At 37.4% G+C, this 17495-nt stretch overlaps 1 protein-coding gene across 6 annotated transcripts in view; it reads left to right on the forward strand.

Annotated features, from left to right (window-relative positions):
• The first annotated feature begins 686 nt into the window (after positions 1 to 686).
• Positions 687 to 17495, forward strand: part of nf1.L (neurofibromin 1 L homeolog) — a 121567-nt gene continuing 104758 nt past the window's right edge. For all 6 annotated transcript variants that reach the window (XM_041582299.1, XM_018246997.2, XM_041582300.1 and 3 more), the window contains exons 1-4: positions 687 to 876; positions 14883 to 15026; positions 15632 to 15715; positions 16207 to 16397. In XM_041582299.1, coding sequence (XP_041438233.1) covers positions 817 to 876; positions 14883 to 15026; positions 15632 to 15715; positions 16207 to 16397 — 479 coding nt within the window. In that variant the 5' untranslated portion in view covers positions 687 to 816. The remainder of the gene's footprint in view (positions 877 to 14882; positions 15027 to 15631; positions 15716 to 16206; positions 16398 to 17495) is intronic.

Genomic DNA, 17495 nt, shown 5'->3' on the forward strand with positions numbered 1-17495 from the left:
CCCCAGTTGTAAAATATGAGGATATTAGAAGTTACCTCGGAGTTCCATGACCCGTATAAAAACACTCGGCCTTCGGCCTCGTGTTTTTATATGGTCATGAAACTCCTCGGTAACTTATAATATCCTTATATTTTACAACAGGGGGTACTTTATTTACTCTATATCTTACAGTCTGAATGAAAATAGTCTGAAGACAATGACACTAGGTACAGGGCATCCCTGGTTCTCTGCTAGGCCAGTCCAACCCAACTCATTCAGTGTAAGCAATTCCATGTGTGCTGTTACAAATGAGTGTATTGAGGTAGAACTGGTTGGTGTATAGTACTCGCTACACATTTCTCGTTCTTATTTATTTTTCAATTTTCGAACGTTTACACGATGACGGCATTCTCTAACATCTAACGTCAGATCGGCATCTACGCTGTTAACTAATGTCTTGCCCCCGCCCATTAGCTGTAAGAGCCCTGTCACAAAGCACACACCCACTAACCAGTCTCCGGTTTGCCTTTCTCAGAAAATACTGCGCATGCGCGCTACCTCTCCAGCTGTAGTGGGGCCGAGCGCAGTGATCGCACTTCCGGTCTGGTGTCATGGCGTCTTTGCACTGATGGCCAAGAGGGGAGCGCGATAGCGGGGAAGTGGAAAGGTGGGGGGCGGCGGGCGGTGGCGGCGGAGGAGGCGGTGGTGGTGGAGGGGGGAAGCGGAGGTGGTGGAAGATAATACATTTGCTATTACTGTCATTTTCATCATCGGCACCTTTCCGGCGGCCTGTGATACCCGGGAGGAGGGGGCGGAGGGCCACCCCAAGCCGGGGCGATGGCTGCTCATAAGCCAGTGGAGTGGGTGCAGGCGGTGGTAAACCGGTTCGATGAGCAGGTAAGCGAGTGACTGTGGGGAGACCATGGGTGGAGATTGCTGGGCTTTGGTGGTGGTGGAGGAGGAGGAAGAAGAAGGGAGTGTTGCTATGGAGGAAGAAGGTGATGGAGTGATGAGGGTCTGAGTTGCCTTTCTTGCTTCTTACATCTCCTGGATTTTATCACAATGTTATTACTGCCATTCCTTCGCCTTTTTCTTCTTCTTTTCAAAACATGTATTCGTTGGCTTTACACTGCTCTATATGGTATATATATATATATATATATATATATATATATATATATATATATATATATATATATATATACACACTCTTCCCATACCCTTATATTTTTATCTATATGCAGCAAATTGTATATACTGACATGTTTACTCAGCATGTTGTACTTATCACCTGCATCCTTATGGACCACTGCACCATCTCTGGGAAATGTAAATTGGGGGTACACAAGTTCATCACAGTGCTTGCCATATGCAGCAAATTCCGAAGAACACACACAGCCACTACATTATGCTCATCACTGTACACCCAGAAGTGCTGCATTACCTCAGGGGCTTGTATGATTTTTAGACTATTGTTGGGTTCTCAGTATTGTATATCAAACAATTTTATTTCAATAATTAAAAATTAACCATGCTTCAGTATAAAGAGAACCTACTACAGGTATGGGACCTGTTACCCAGAATGCTGGGGACCTGGAGTTTTCCAGATGATGGATCTTTCCAGTGGGAGACAGCCTTTCTGTAATTGGAAGCTTTCTGGTTAAAGGGTTTCCCGATAATGGATCCCATACCGGTAATTGCTGTGGGGTCTTCATTATAGTCCTGTGATTAAATGGCAGCTGTTGTTGACTTTTGCTTACAGTTGACATGCCTCAAAGAAGTAAACAATTGTTTGTGTTCCTGGTAGCAGTTATAAGTTGATGTCCCTTATTAGTCATCAGTTCTCTTTTAAATTTAAATATTTTACAATTTTTCTTGAGAGATGACCACCATCTTTTCTAATGACTTTGTTATGGGATCCTTCATTCATTATAGCATTAGCCAGTTGACATGTGGATATTTATATTGTGTATTGGAGTTAAAGCGATACTGATCCGTTCCTTTAAAAATCATAGGAAAGTGTCAGTATCAAGTAAATGCTGCATCCAAAGTCGTTCCCGGCAAAGCCCCCCCAGCCCTGCGAACCTGTGTGTAGCAGACCAGCTGACACCGCTAACAGAACTTCCGTGTTCAGTGACGCTGGGCTGGGGGTGGAGCGATCTTTTCCATAGGCTGAATTCCTGATTTAATTCGTAATCAGCCTATGGAAGGATCGCGCTACCCCCAGCCAAGCGCCACTGAAACGTTTCTGAAGATCATTTAGAAGCGTCGGAGGGTCGGGTGAACTCAGGCTTGCGGGGGGGCTTTGAGGGGAATGATTATGGGTGCAGCATTTACTTGACACTGACCCGTTCCTATGATTTTTATAGGAATGTATGTACGTCTTTTAATTAACAGTATGAAGGTCTGACCAAACCACGGAAAACTTTCATTTGCTATAGCTTGACGGTATTGTTCTACTGCCAAAGGCTAGTTGATGCCATCAATTGATGCTATCTGTTCTGTTTTTTATTATTTATTTTTTGAAGTGTCTGAACTTTAAAGCAAACGGGAGAATTGCCCATCGGTAATAGGACAGAATGTTGTCAAGTAAAAATATCTTTTCAGTAACTCGTAAATATTGTACAGTTGTTATATTAATGCAGTGCATGGACTATAGAATTGTAAGCATCTGTGGTTTTTAATGCATCTAATGTGTTGTGTCAGAAATAATGGGCCTAATGATAGTTGGCATTTATTTTTCAACTTCACTTCCACAAAAAGTTTGTGCTGTGTTTGGGAACTGGAATTGATCATTTGTGTTAAATGATCATTTAGAAGTTTTATATTAAATTTATATTATGGTATCATCCGATTTTGCATTTCTTCCCAGGCAGTTTTTATTGATTCAGTGTCCGTGGATCTGTAGCTGTATAATGTAGCATTAATGCATTTTTCATTTTTTTCTTCAATTTCCTTGCTATTTTTTTGCAAAAAAAGATTGATTAAAAACTACAAAACTTGAAATACCTTGTCTGTGGTCCCTTTTCCCCAGACAACAATAGGAGTACATGTATGTTTTCCACTTCTCAGAATGCAAATTTTTGAATTCAAGGCCAAAATACAACACTAGGTCTTTGCATTTCAAGTATCAGGTTTGTAAGCTCTTGGGCCCATGGCTGATTTGGCATATAGCACACCAAGAGATGGAAATAAAACAAATTCTCTTGTGCAGACTATAAATTTCCAACATACTATATATATATATATATATATATATATATATATATATATATATATATATATATATATATATATATATATATATATATATATATATATATATATATATATATATATATATATATATATATATATATATATATATACATATACATATATATACATATACATATATATACATATACATATATATACATATATATACATATATATACATATATATATATATATATATATATATATATATATACATATATATACATATATATACATATATATATATATATATATATATATATATATACATATATATACATATATATACATATATATATATATATATATATATATATATATATATATATATATATATATATATATATATATATATATATATATATATATATATATATATATATATATATATATACATATACATACACACACACACACGTCATTAGCGTGGGGGATTTGTATTTGATGTACTGTATATTCTTGAACATATGGCTAAAAGAATGATAAACCAATATTTACTTTTATATGTATCCATTTCATGAGATAAGGGTGACCTGACCAAAGATCTTTAGGGGATACTTGAACTGAAAGTTTAAACCAGTGTTTCCCAACCAGTAGCTTGTGAGCAACATGTTGCTCTTTGACCCCTTGGATGTTGCTCCCAGTGGCCTCCAAGCAGGTGCTTCTTTTTAAATTCCTGGCGTAAAGGCAAGATTTAGTTGCATAAAAACATGTATACTGCCAAACAGCCTGTTGACTGCAAGTCCACATAGGTGCTACCAATACCCAATCACATCCCTTATTTGGAATCCCCAGCAACTTTTTGCATGCTTGTGTTGCTCTCCAACAATATTTTATACTTGAGTGTGGCTCATGGGTAAAAAAGGTTGGGGACCCCTGGTTTAAATACTAGTTTAAATAAGGGCACCTGTCACCTGAGATGTGGGCTAAAAGAGCCTGAACTCCGGTTAGGGGATCACTGGGATCTTATCTCCTTGTGTGGTGGCCATGTTATATCGCATGCAAACGCATAATGGCTGAATTTTCCGCTTGCTCATTATGCACATGCTTCTGACGTAAGCAAGCAATTAGCTCCCTCACGGTGTGACCAGCCTATCGCTGGCATGAACTAATTTTATTTTATTGTTTTCTCCAGTCGGCGTATGGGCACTATTAACCTGCACCTCTGGTGTAGGAAGCAGGTACCCTTTAAGGGCCTATCTACTCTGAAGACTTGAATTCAGGTCTATCAAATTGGTTGGTTCAACTATTTAGATGTCAGTTGCACTTTTTCTGTTTAAAGGAATTTGAAGATCTTCGTACCACATTGAGGCTGTTGGAAGGGCTTTTTGTTAAGAGACATGGAAATTATGGAGGCTAAGTTTTGCATAGGCTACCTAATTATTAAATGAAAACGTATTACTGGTTATTGGATCTGTTATGCAGAAAGCTTTGAAGATCTACAAACTACAGAAAGATAGATTGTCCTGCAAAATCCCAGGTCCTGAGCATTCTGGATAACAAGTCCCATACCTGTACTTTTTATCCTGATTCTCTTTGCAGTTCCATGGCAGCAGTAGTTAAAATATGACTCTAAATTTTCAGTTGTTCCTAATGTAGCATGGAAAGTGCTATTAGTTTAAAGCTGCACCAGTGGTGACCAGAGTGGCCAGTGCAGCATAACCCTGTATATTACATATTATGTTCTCTACAGGAAATCGTACAATAAATAAATATTACGCAAGGTCTATTTCTAGCTATAGACATAATTTGATGGACTAAATTGGGCCCCCTCCCACAGTACTTAGAGAGACAGGATGTGCGGGCTACAGAGGTACACAAAAGACTAAATTGGGATGATATCTATGACATATTGCACAGGTGTCCCCCTTCGCTGTAATTAATTGCTGCAATATGCAGTAAAGCTAATTACTAAGAAATCCTCATTAAACATAATTTTAATTCAGTGTGCTCCATTAAAAGTTTTTCCACAAAAAAAGGGGTGCACAGTTAAAAGCCTAAGAGGATTAACCTTTTTTTTCTTAAGAAACTACTAAAAGTACAAAACTTCTACCCCTATATAATGGCCATAGAGATTCAAAGTAACATTTACCTGAAGCAAGGAATCCCTACCTAGTTCAAGTCTTGTGTCACCAGAACATTGACCTAGGTAGTCCCTTCTTGAGCATCTTCTTTCGCATTAAAAAAAATGGGGAGAAACAGTGCGTCACTACACATTTTGATAGTTTCACCAAGTGGCTTTACTTTTGTGGGAAAACATTTTATTGAATTCATTGAATAAAAGTTAGGTTTTGAGAATAGTTTTCCCAGTGATTAAATCCACTAATCGGAAGTTTTGTTACGGAGTGGTGCAATTAACTACAGATTAAGCGGGGTACCTGTGCAATGAGTTGCAGAATCATCCCCACTTTTCTATTGTAAGCCAATAGTTGCTACTGTCTTGACCATCCTTGACCTGTGTATTGGGCCATAATCATGTCATTGCAGGCCAATATCTAATCAGGGATCACTTAGATGCATGTCTCTACCCTTGATGCCGTAGGGGAGAATTAAAACTCTCATTTTTGGTATCTAGGCAGTGCTGTGTGTAGGGCATAAGACAAGTGAATACTCATATATACTCAATATTTCACTTCGATATAAATCAGGAAGACTGCAAAATCTCATACAGTGAAACCAGCATAAGGTAGTTTATACAGTCCACTCCCAACAGGTTTGCAACAGATCTTCTTATATGATTCAGCTATTGACAAACTTGGGTGACCAAAGTGGGCAATCCCCTAATTTTGTGATGCTACCAAATCAGATCCGTCTGTGGCTACCTGCAGAAATAACATAGACTTGGACTGATTTGTCACAATATAGGACAAACAAATTACAGGTATGTGACCTGTTATCCAGAATGCTTGGGACCTGGGGGTTTCCGGATAATGGATCTTTACATCTTTATACCTTAAGTCCATGTAAACACCAACAAATAAAATAATTTGAAAGTATTTCAAATATGTACTGTTGCTATGCATTGATAAACATTATGAGTTTGTATTAGAAAGACTACTATAGTTAAAGCGAAAGCAAAGAGCTTTCTCAAGAACTTCGCACCATTGGGGCCATTATCCGGAAGTATCCATGAGCCAAGGTTCACTTGCATAGAGCTTCAGGAAGACCTTGAATTAGCAGGTACAATTGTTTCAAAGAAAACTAAGTAATACACAACATGGTCTCTATGCATGCTCACTGTGCAAGACTCCACTGCTAAAAAAAAGCATGTTGAAGTTTGTTTAAAGTTTGCTACACAACATTTGGACAAGCCATTAAAATTGTGGGAGAATATGGTCTGGTCAAATGAGACCAGAATTTAACTTTGGATATCATTGCACACACCATGTTTGGAGCATAAATGGTACTGCACATAACCCCAAAAACACCAAAACACCATACCAACAGTGAAGTTTGGAGGTAGGAGCATCGTGGTGTGGGGCTGATTTTCAGCATATGGTACTGGCAGACTTGAAGAAAGAATGAATGGAAAAATGTACCTGGACATTCTTGATAAGGATCTGCTGCCATCTACCAGAATGATGAAGTTGAAACGAGGGAGGACATTTCAGCAAGACAATGATCCCAAACACCCAGCCAAAGTTATTCTCAATTGGTTCCAAAGACAGAAAATAAAGCTGCTAGAATGGCCTAGTCAATCACCCGACCTGAATCCAATTGAAAATCTATAGAAAGAACTCAAGATCCGTGTTCATAGAAGAGGCCCCCTGAAACGTTTAGGATTGGAAGACCGTTTTTGTGGAATAATGGGCCAAAAATGACATCTGGGCCATGTATGCGACTAGTTTCTTCATACAAGAGGCGCATGAAGCTGTCATTACTAACGATACTTATTTCCTGCATCATTCCACTTTATTAGACATAACTGAAAATGTATGGGCTTATTTTTTTTGATCTCTTTGTATGTGTGGATAACTTGGTTTGTTACCGACATCTAGGGGCCCATTTACTAAGGGTCGAAGTGAATTTTCGAATTCGAAAACTTCAATTTCGAAGTAGTTTTTGGGTACTTCGACCATTGAATAGGCCAAAATTATATTTGAATAGAAAATACTTAACAAATTCGACCATTCGAAAATCGAAGTACTATCTTTTTAAAAAATTCCACTTCGCCACTTCGCCACCTTAAACCTGTCGAATTGCTGTTTAGCCTATGGGGAACCTCCTAGAACCTTTCTGAGTGTTTGGGCGAAGTTTTGTGTAGTCAAAGTATTTTTATGTAAAATCGATTTAATTGATCGATCGACTATCGAAGTATCAAATTCAATGGTTGAATTTCGAAGTTTTTTTAACTTCGAAATTCGACCCTTAGTAAATGTGCCCCCTGGTGTAAATTTCATGTCAATAGCCTCATTAGAAATATATTTACTGAGAAAGCCATTGACCTGTTTAATACTGCTGTATAGCACCAGCATGTTTGTTCATAATTAACTTAAAATCAGTTCACCCCTCCAATTCCTTATATTTTTTTTCCATCTAAATGGAAGCTGTGAAGGCATTCATGGCTTCAGCAGTCCTAAGATTTCTATTGCCCCACCCACTAAGTCGCCATGTAATCTCTAAAAACACAGTTCTGAATATGTCTAAGTTTAGTACCAAAAGGAACTCCTTTTGGAACAGCAATACCCCTATATGGCATGAGGTTTATATTAGCTTATTGTTGTATAGAAATGCATGTACTGAGTATAGATTGTTGACATTTTTATCCTTGGTGTGACCTGTATTAAGGCAGACTTAATCTTTAAATGTCTTGCAAATATGATAAAGGGCATGAAAGGCCCGAAACATGTGTGTATTAGTAGTCGGTAATAAGAGAATTTCACAGCATATGTTTATGCTGTTTGAGTGCTCTCCTCCATTTCCATGATTCAAACATGGGACCTTTGTTTGACGGAATTCTAATTCTTGCAGATGTGCAAAATAAGTGTTTGGTGTCATACTTTGGATACTCAAAATAGTTTGGTTTCTGTGTACTTTTCTTTGGCCCTTAATAATGTCAAACCTATCACAAGGTTTTGTTTATATGGATGCAGCTGCCTTCCGGTCTCTCTCTCTTTCCAAATGATTTTGTTTAAACACAGTCACCTGCTATAAGAGTTTTAAATGTATTAAGTTTAGAGGAGACATCCTAAATATGCATGCTGTTTAACCATTTTATCAAAATGTATCTCTGAAGCCAAGAGCAAGTGCATGTTAATAATATTGTAAAGTACCTGGATCAGCTTTTTCCAAAGAATTCGTTTTAACAACGTTGTATTTTTCTAGAAAGACATGTACCGGTATACACTTTATGACTAATGTACCTACTTGTACAAGAGAATTCAACAGCTTCGTTTAAAAAAACAAAAAAACCTTTGTATGAATAAAGCTCAAAACCAAACTTAATGCAAAGGTTTGCAACCTTTGTATGGTGTACTGAACAGCTGTATTCATTGTGATCAAACCTGTAAAACAAAGCCGTACCAAGACATAGTAGTGATCATAACTTCATAAAGATTTTGGCCTCCATCTTTCCTTGTGCCTAGAGTTGAGTCACATTGTTACTGGTCAGTTGTTGCAACGCAATGAATATTTGTATCATGCACATTTTTATTTTAAAGAATTTGCATGCTCTTCACCCAGGACTGAATGAAAGAAATTAAGGAGGATTAAAGCAGCAAAGTCAATTGATATCTCCCTACGCAAATGGTTTTCAGCTTTTTTTTTTTTATTTTTTTCTTTTTTTTTTATCTCCCTTTATGGTCCGACATTTGAACAAGATGAGAAAACAGAACATGTCTTCACAGAAAAGTTTACTTTAACCTTTAAGTAAGCTTTCCAGGAGTAGGTAGGAGATCAAATCCCCCTAAGGGAGCACTCCACTCTTTGGGAAACGCTGCTCTACACAGAAGGAGCAGGAAGCCAAAGCAGGGTGTTGCAGTGAATTTAATTTATAGAATTAACACAGACATTTTCTTCTCCTTAAAAAAAAAAAATTACAAATGTGAAGTACAAATACTGATACACATAAGTTTGTTCAGCAGCTCCCAATGAGTAAAGTATGTAACCTCTTACCATGTAGCAATGTGCCTCTTAAAAGAAAACTATACCCCTCCAAACAATGTAGGTCTCTATAAAAAGATATTGCATAAAACAGCTCATTTGTAAAACCCTGCTTTATGTAAATAAACCATTTTCATAATATACTTTTCTAGTAGTATGTGCCATTGGGTAATCATTTAAAAGAAAATTGCCATTTTAAAAGATAAGTGCCTCCCCCTGGGATTGTACGATTCACTGTACACACAAACATACAAAGCAAAACATACTTGTTAGGTCACATGAGCCAATTAGACAGAGTTGTGTCTTTTGCTTCCTGTTGCTTAAAGGAGAAGGAAAGGCTAAAATTAAGGAATCTGTATTAGAAAGGTCTATATAAATACACCAGTAAACCCTTGAAGTAATGCTACTCTGAGTCCTCTGTCAAAAGAAACACCACGTGTCTTTCCTTCTATTGTGTACACACTGGCTTCTGTATCAGACTTCCTGTGTTCAACTTTAACCTCCAGGACACGGCCTTGAGCATGCTTCGTTTGCTCCCCTCCCCACTCCCGTCCCTGCCAAAATCTGAGCACAGAGCTATGAGTGAGCAGGGAGAGACTCAGGCAGGAAGTGATGTCACACCAAGCCAATATAGTAGTTGCTATCCTAAACAAAAAGAGAACACTTCAAGAGCTGTTTACTGTGGTAAAGCATTCTGCAGAATGAATCTAGAGTTATTGATTGCACTATTGTGGCTAATCTATTGGCAATAAACTGCTTCAGTAGCTTTCCTTCTCCTTTAAGTATTCATTTTGGGGATATAGTTTTCCTTTAAATAGTAACTAGCTCCGGAAATATGCTGGAGAGCAAGATGAAGTCGTACTCTACTATGTTTGCTCCAGGCTCAATTTGCTGCAGATGTTGCCTGGGCATACTGGAAACATTGGGCCACTCTTCCCTGCATCTAATAACCCAAGGCTGGTTTGTTTTTGAAATTTGCACCCTTTATTATTTTTAATGTATTTCTCTTGTAATGCCCTTGTCCTCTAAAATGGGCAACTGATGAATAAGGCATCAGTGTTTAGTTTATGGTGGTTTTATATATGTATGTATGTATGTATGTGAGGCACTTTGATCTAACATTTATAAGCATGCCAAAAAGTGGCGTTTTAAGGCTGCTGTCACCGGAAAGCAGTTTCAGGCAAGTGAGTATAGTGGGCGTCTATTTGGGACACCCAAAAGTGCATCATTTGCCATTACTTGTGGGCATCACAACTTGGCCAACCTTTCTTCATAACTGAACTTTTCCAAGAGGTGGTCCTCCAACAAGTATATATCTAACTTAGAACCCTTAGGGTGATGGAACATGGGACATTTTGGCGCTTGTGCTAAACCTCCTTCAGCGTGGGCAACAAAGACGTCTAAAAATACCGTTGCATTGTTCACAATCCCAATAGTAAAACATTTGAATAGTATAATCGTGTGAAATTGCCTTCTGTATTTTCACTCTATTCAAATGTTTTACTGGTAATCTCAATAATTACACATTATTACCTCATGTATGTTGATAAAAAAAAACCTAACATTGGCTCACCAAAGACACAAAATTTCAGGAAAGAACTTTTGTGCTAAGATCATTACGTCAACATAATCTGAATGTCCCTTTCCTGAAATTTAGGGACCGATTTATTAACATTAGTATTTGGTTTCCCTGAATCAAACTTTTTAGTGCAAAAATGAATTCATTGTAATAAAGTAAAATTTTGATATTAGTTGTAAAAGGCATGGGAAGCCAATACAAAACATAAAGCTGGCAAAGTCATGTAGAAGTCAGTGGGAGCTGTCCTTATTAAATCGTAAGATCTTTATTTACTTTGAGGTTTTAAGACTCTTCACTTTTTATCGCATGAAAATGCTTATGAAAACTAGGATTTTGGGGTGAGGAGATATTTGTGCTTTTTTAAAATAAGTTTAGGCGAGTTGAAAAAAATTCTATAAATTGACACAATTCAAATTTTTGAAAAATACAGCCGTTTAAATTTTGAAATCCGACATTGGTCTAGACACATTAGTCCCCCAGGTACCCCCAGTCATGGGACTGCTCTGATAAACTTCAGTCATTCTTTACTGCTGTGCTGCAAGTTGGGGGTGATATCACCCCCCCTCCCTTTCCCCCAGCTGCCCATCAGCAAAACATGGGAAGGTAATCAGATAGCCGCTCACTGACACAAGATAAAAGCTCCCTGGTTGATATGAAAATAGTACTCATTAGGGCAGAGACACACGTAGAGATTCGGGGAGATTAGTCGCCCCAGCGACAAATGATGTCTTCTTTGGGCGACTAATCTCCCTGAACTGCCTCCCTGCCAACTAGAATCCAAATCGCCGGCGGGATGTCACACGGAGCACTTCCTTTTCCGAAGTCGCCTGAAGTTTCCTTATGAGGCAACTTCGGTGACTTCGGAAAATGAAGCGATCCGAGTGCCACCCCACCGGTGATCTAGATTCTAGTAAGTGGGGAGGCAGTTCGGGGAGATTAGTCGCCCGAAGAAGAGGCGATTTGTCGCCGGGTGACTGAATCTCCCCAAATCTTCTAGTCTGTCTCTGCCCTTAGTAAAATTAGTAAAAATTCCACTGATATTCCTTCAGAGTGAATTATTTGCAGTGTAAACGGTATAAATTAGAAATAAAAACTACACCATAAAATCACAACAGAATCCCTTTATATATTAAATTACTTATTTCTGATTTTACATTGTCCCAGACTTTACAGTATTTTTCCTGGTTCCTTGAAAATGTAAAATTGGGGTTTTTCCCCATTTTTATAATGACTTGTAATGTTCATGTATAGTTTTCCCTTTAAAATGCCATTCTAAGTTTGTGTAGACTGTGGTGTTTTTGGGCAATGGTTCAGTTAGAGCAGGGATGTCCAAACTTTTTGCAACGAGGGCCAGATTTGGTGAGGTGAAAATGTGTGGGGGCCGACCATTTAGCCTGACATTCTTTGAACCATTAACACCATTTAACGAATTTAAACAAGGAATCACGCAGCCGTAGCAGTAACATTTGGGTACATACTGCTGCCTGTGTGCTGAAGGTGTTAGCAATAGACACGTACTGGCACATAGTGACGCCCCACTCTTGCATACGTCTTTTGGGGCTGAAGGTGTAATCAAAGTAGTGATGTGCCAGCACAATAAACGAAAGAAGTATGTGAGAGCGGCGCGTCACTATGTGCCAGTACGTGTCTATTGCTAACACCTTCAGCACACAGGCAGCAGTATAGACCAAGTGGCAGATCATTTCACTAATGTGCCCAAATAGTACTGCTACGGCTACGTGATTCCTGATTGCACTGTGCTGGGGGGGGCACATTATTATTAATTTTATGATGGAGGCTGAGGGCCGGTGTAAATTTGATAAAGGGCAGCAATTGGCCCTCTGGCTGCACTTTGGACAAGCTTGGGATTGAGTCATTTTGACTGCTTCTGTTTTCCGTGTGGGCACAGTGTGCTATTGGCTTTAAACTTTTTTAACTAATCTTTTTAGTTTTTATCTTTATTCTTGGATTGTTTTTCTCCCAGTTTCAGCTTGGAAAGTGCCATGCTACTTTCAACACACATTTAGCTTTTCACATGGGACATAAAAATAGAGAACAGTCTTGTACAATCTCAGGCTCTGAATAAAAACTATTCTAAAAACAAATGGAATAGTTAGTGCTGTAAATGCTGAAAAACATTGCTGTGGTATAAAATGTTTTCATGTTCATGTTTTCCAAAAGTCTTCTATAAAGCCCAGTACAACAAAGAACCATTTAAATTTAGCTTAATGGACTCAAAGAAAATAGTCAGAAAAAAGCAGACCAGGAAACCAGTTGGGTCTGTGACCTTTTGAAGAATGCACCCAGTATTATCTAAAACAAAGTCTCCAGTGTTTCTGAAAAGGAATTAATAACTTTGTTCCAAAAAGCAGTCAAGTGCTGCCCAATAGTCAGTGACTTTTGCAGTTAAAAATAAAATGGGAGCAGTCCTGCTAAAGGCAGATCTTGTGTGCTGCAAGGACCAAAAGTGAAAGCTAGACTGTGTAGCCATCAACATAGTGAAAATCTCATCCCTAAAATACACTTTAAGCTGCGCTTACATGTAGTGAAGAGACTGGTGCTACTTTTAATGCAATTGACCCCTCTTTAAACGTATCCTGTCACAGGAAAACATGTCCGTTAATAGTGTTGCTATTTGTTTTGCTGGTGTACAATGAGGGTGTGGCCACATAATTCATACGGACAGAAAAAGAGATCACCTGTACTTACCATATCAATATATTAAGGCCAATTACTATTAAAATGCCTGCTCTCCCCTTTTTAAAACAAAATGTTTGTCAATATATAGCATTAAATTTAAGTTGATCAACTACTTCAGAGTCATCCATAGTTTGATTCATTAGTACCTAATTATAAGCTAAATGGCAATAAAAATAGCTGTGCTCACCACTAAACATGGGGTATGAAATGAGGTTTAGGTTACTCTGCACAAACTACTTCCATTACCAGGAAATATGTCATCATAAAATGTTTACGTGGGTTTTTATAGTAAAACATTTCCTTCACCTTGCATATTGTATGTGGTACAAGGATACACCCCCCACAGACATCCCAGTGTCCAGACTCCCCTCCATTGCTTGTTATCAGAAGCATGAAATTGGTCCTGGATTCCAGCGTCATGTTCCTAGCAAGCAATGAAAGCCAGGGTTCCTGGACACCGAATGTGGCATGGTTATCCCAACTGCCCTGCCCTGAGTGCTAAGGCCAGGGGCTTTGGGAGGGGGACCAGTAAAGGGGTCACCCTTTCAAAAAGGCAAGGAATGGCTTGTCAAATTTGTCTTGTTAAATATGTTTAACTATTAGTTGAAACTGAACATTTACATTTTAAAAAAAAAATTAAAAAAAGTGGTGTAAGTGAAATCCAATAGGGATAACAGTCATAACATTATAGTTCTCATTAACTAGTCATGGTCCATTCTCTCTATTCTTCTATTCTATTCTTTAATTTTATTTTATACATTTGGATTATGTTTAGGTTAAATGTGTGTGTATAAAGGGACAGTTGGTGGACCTTTGTATTATCCATGTTAAAAATTAATAATCTTTATATGCTCTAGGATCTGGAAAATACATTTGCATATTGTTCTTTGAGCTATTTAAAGTACTTCTGGTTTATAGGAGCAACTGCTACAAACTCATGCATCTGAAACTTTAGTATAAGCAAAAGAGAAACTGAGCAATGTTTGTTGTTTACTTAAGCTTTGATTTTGAACCGATTTTCTGAAAGTGGTTGATTATAGAAATATTTACAAAACTGTAATTGACCGCTTTGCTATTTGCTTCTTTTTATCTTCTGGGAACTTTAGAACTTAGAAATGTCTTTACCTGCCATTTTTCTAGTTAGAGGCAAAGCTTAACTAGTTTTGTTGTTATTTAGGATTACTGTTAAATATTTCTTATAACTGAAAAAAACCTCCCATGGATTAATACAGTTGTTTTTTTTTTTTTTTTGCCTCCCTTCTAGCTTCCAATTAAAGCGAGTCAGCAGAATACCCACACCAAAGTCAGCATGGAGCACAACAAAGAGTGTCTCATAAACATTTCAAAGTACAAATTTTCTCTGGTTATAAGTGGACTTACGAACATCTTAAAAAATGTAAACCACATGGTGAGTTTCCTCTGTAAGAAAAGACAATGTAACGAAAGCTCCTCCCATATACTTGATTTTCTTTATGGTGAAACAAAAATATTTCTTTTGTAGTGTTTGATATATATTCAAAGAGTGCAGTGGCGTGGATGGAAGTGATATTTGGCCCTATCCATCCTGTCCGAGCCTCCATTGCTGTAATTGGCAACCAGGTCTTATTTTGGTGCATTTTAACTTTATGATGTGCCCCTTTGTCATAATGGCTTCAACTGCTTAAGCTGAGGTCAAATCAGTCTGTTTTCTATGGGGTGTAAGACAACAAAAAAGAACAACCACTGCCTCTATTTCTAATGCACTGCTAATCTATGTATGATTTTCAAAAATCTGTAGAAATAATTTTCCTCCTTAGTATAAATTGGTTGTGAAAATGATTTGTAACTCATAGCTGATTTGAAAAAAAAAAAAAAACACCCACTTGTTCCCTCCCTACCTTCTGTAAACAAGTTATTTCACTTTAAAAAATACAGTGAGAAAAAAAACCTCATAGTGCACAAGTAGCTATTTTTATTATTTTATTATGTATTCAATCAATAGACTGCTTAGTTGCTCTTTGTTCTTATTTGCAGAGAATATCTGGAGAGACTTCAGAAAAAAATCTGTATTTATCTCAGTTGATTATTTTGGATACACTGGAAAAATGTCTTGCAGGGGTGGGTATAAAAAGATCTTTTTTAATGTGTGTGTGTGTGTGTGTGTGTGTATATATATATATATATATATATATATGTGTGTATATATATATATATATATATATATATATATATATATATATATATATATATATATATATATATATATTCTGAAAATAAATCATAATGTTGAAGAAAACAAGTATCACTGCATAACTTTTTTTTTTTTTTTTTTAATTTCACGCTTTCTTGCAAACTTCATTTTACCTCACCTGCCACACAGTCACTTTTTTACACTATACTGCTTATATTTATTTAAAATGCCTCTTGGAGTTTATTAAAATGTTGTACTAAACCTTCCATCTATAATCATCCCCAAGTTATCTGGTCTTTAAAAATAACCCATCTCTGATCCCTGTCTCGTCAGGTCCTAGTACTCCATTCAAATTCTCAGTTATGTTCAAAGGGAATATTTATTTCAAATTTGTGATTTCTCTTTGTTTTTCCTCCAGCAACCAAAGGATTCTATGCGCTTGGATGAAACGATGCTGGTAAAACAGTTACTGCCAGAGATCTGCCATTTTATTCACACATACAGAGAAGGCAATCAGTATGCAGCCGAACTCCGAATGTCTGCTTCGGGGGTACTGTTCTCAATTAGCTGTAATAACTTTCATGCCGTCTTTAGTCGTATTTCTACAAGGTAATTGCTTTGTCTTTATGTGCTTAAACAGCAATAGGCAATATGGAAGATATGTGATTCAGCTTTAATCACTGTAGCCACATATATTTACTACCATATATTTACTACCAGCCAATAAGTACAGGGGCACAATCATTAAAATCTGTACCTTTTTCAGAAAGCATGATTTCCTTAAAGGACCAGTAACATCAAAAAATGAAATTGTAATAAAAGTAATAAAAATATAATGCAGTGTTGCCCTGCACTAGTAAAACTACTGTGTTTGCTTCGGAAACATTACTATTGTTTATATAAATAAGCTGCTGTGTAGCCATGGGGGCAGCCATTCAAAGGAGAAAAGGCTCAAGTTACACAGCAGATAGCACATCAGCTCTGTAGAACATGCTATCTGTTATCCATTATTTATCCTGTTCCATATAGCTGTTTTTCAATTTCCGCCATTGCTACTCAACAGCTTGTTTATATGAACTATAGTAGTGTTTCTGAAGCAAACACATCAGTTTTACCAGTGCAGGGCAACACTACATGATATTTTCATTACTTTAAAGGAACAGTAACACCAAAAACTGAAAGTGTTTTAAAGGGATTCTATCAGTGGAATTTTGCAAAATGCTTCAGTTAGTAGTACTGCTCCAGCAGTATCCTACATTGAAATCTGTTTTTCAAAAGAGCAAACCGTTTTTTATTTTTTATGGTTAATTTTGAAATTTGTTAAGGAGCTAGACATGTTCTTTGTTTCCGAGGTGCCCTCAGCTATGTGACTTGTGCTCTGATACACTTAATTTACCCTTTACTGCTGCACTGCAAGTTGGAGTGATATCACCCCCTCCCTTTCACCCCAAACAGCCTATCAACAGAACAATGGGAAGGTAACAAGATAACAGCTCCCTGATACCTAGATTGCTAAAAATGCTCCCCTAGTTTTAGATATGAGAATAGCACTTAAAGTAAAACACTCAACCTGACCACGATACCTCCAGTTAGAGAAACAACAGCTTATCTGAAAGCAGTTCCATTGTGCTGGCTCTTTCTGAAAGAACAGGATCAAGAACAATGACCTGAGATGGCTGCCTACACACCAATATTACAATTAAAAAA

The sequence above is a fragment of the Xenopus laevis genome, chromosome 2L (assembly GCF_017654675.1).
Source record: "Xenopus laevis strain J_2021 chromosome 2L, Xenopus_laevis_v10.1, whole genome shotgun sequence".
NCBI lineage: Eukaryota > Metazoa > Chordata > Amphibia > Anura > Pipidae > Xenopus > Xenopus laevis.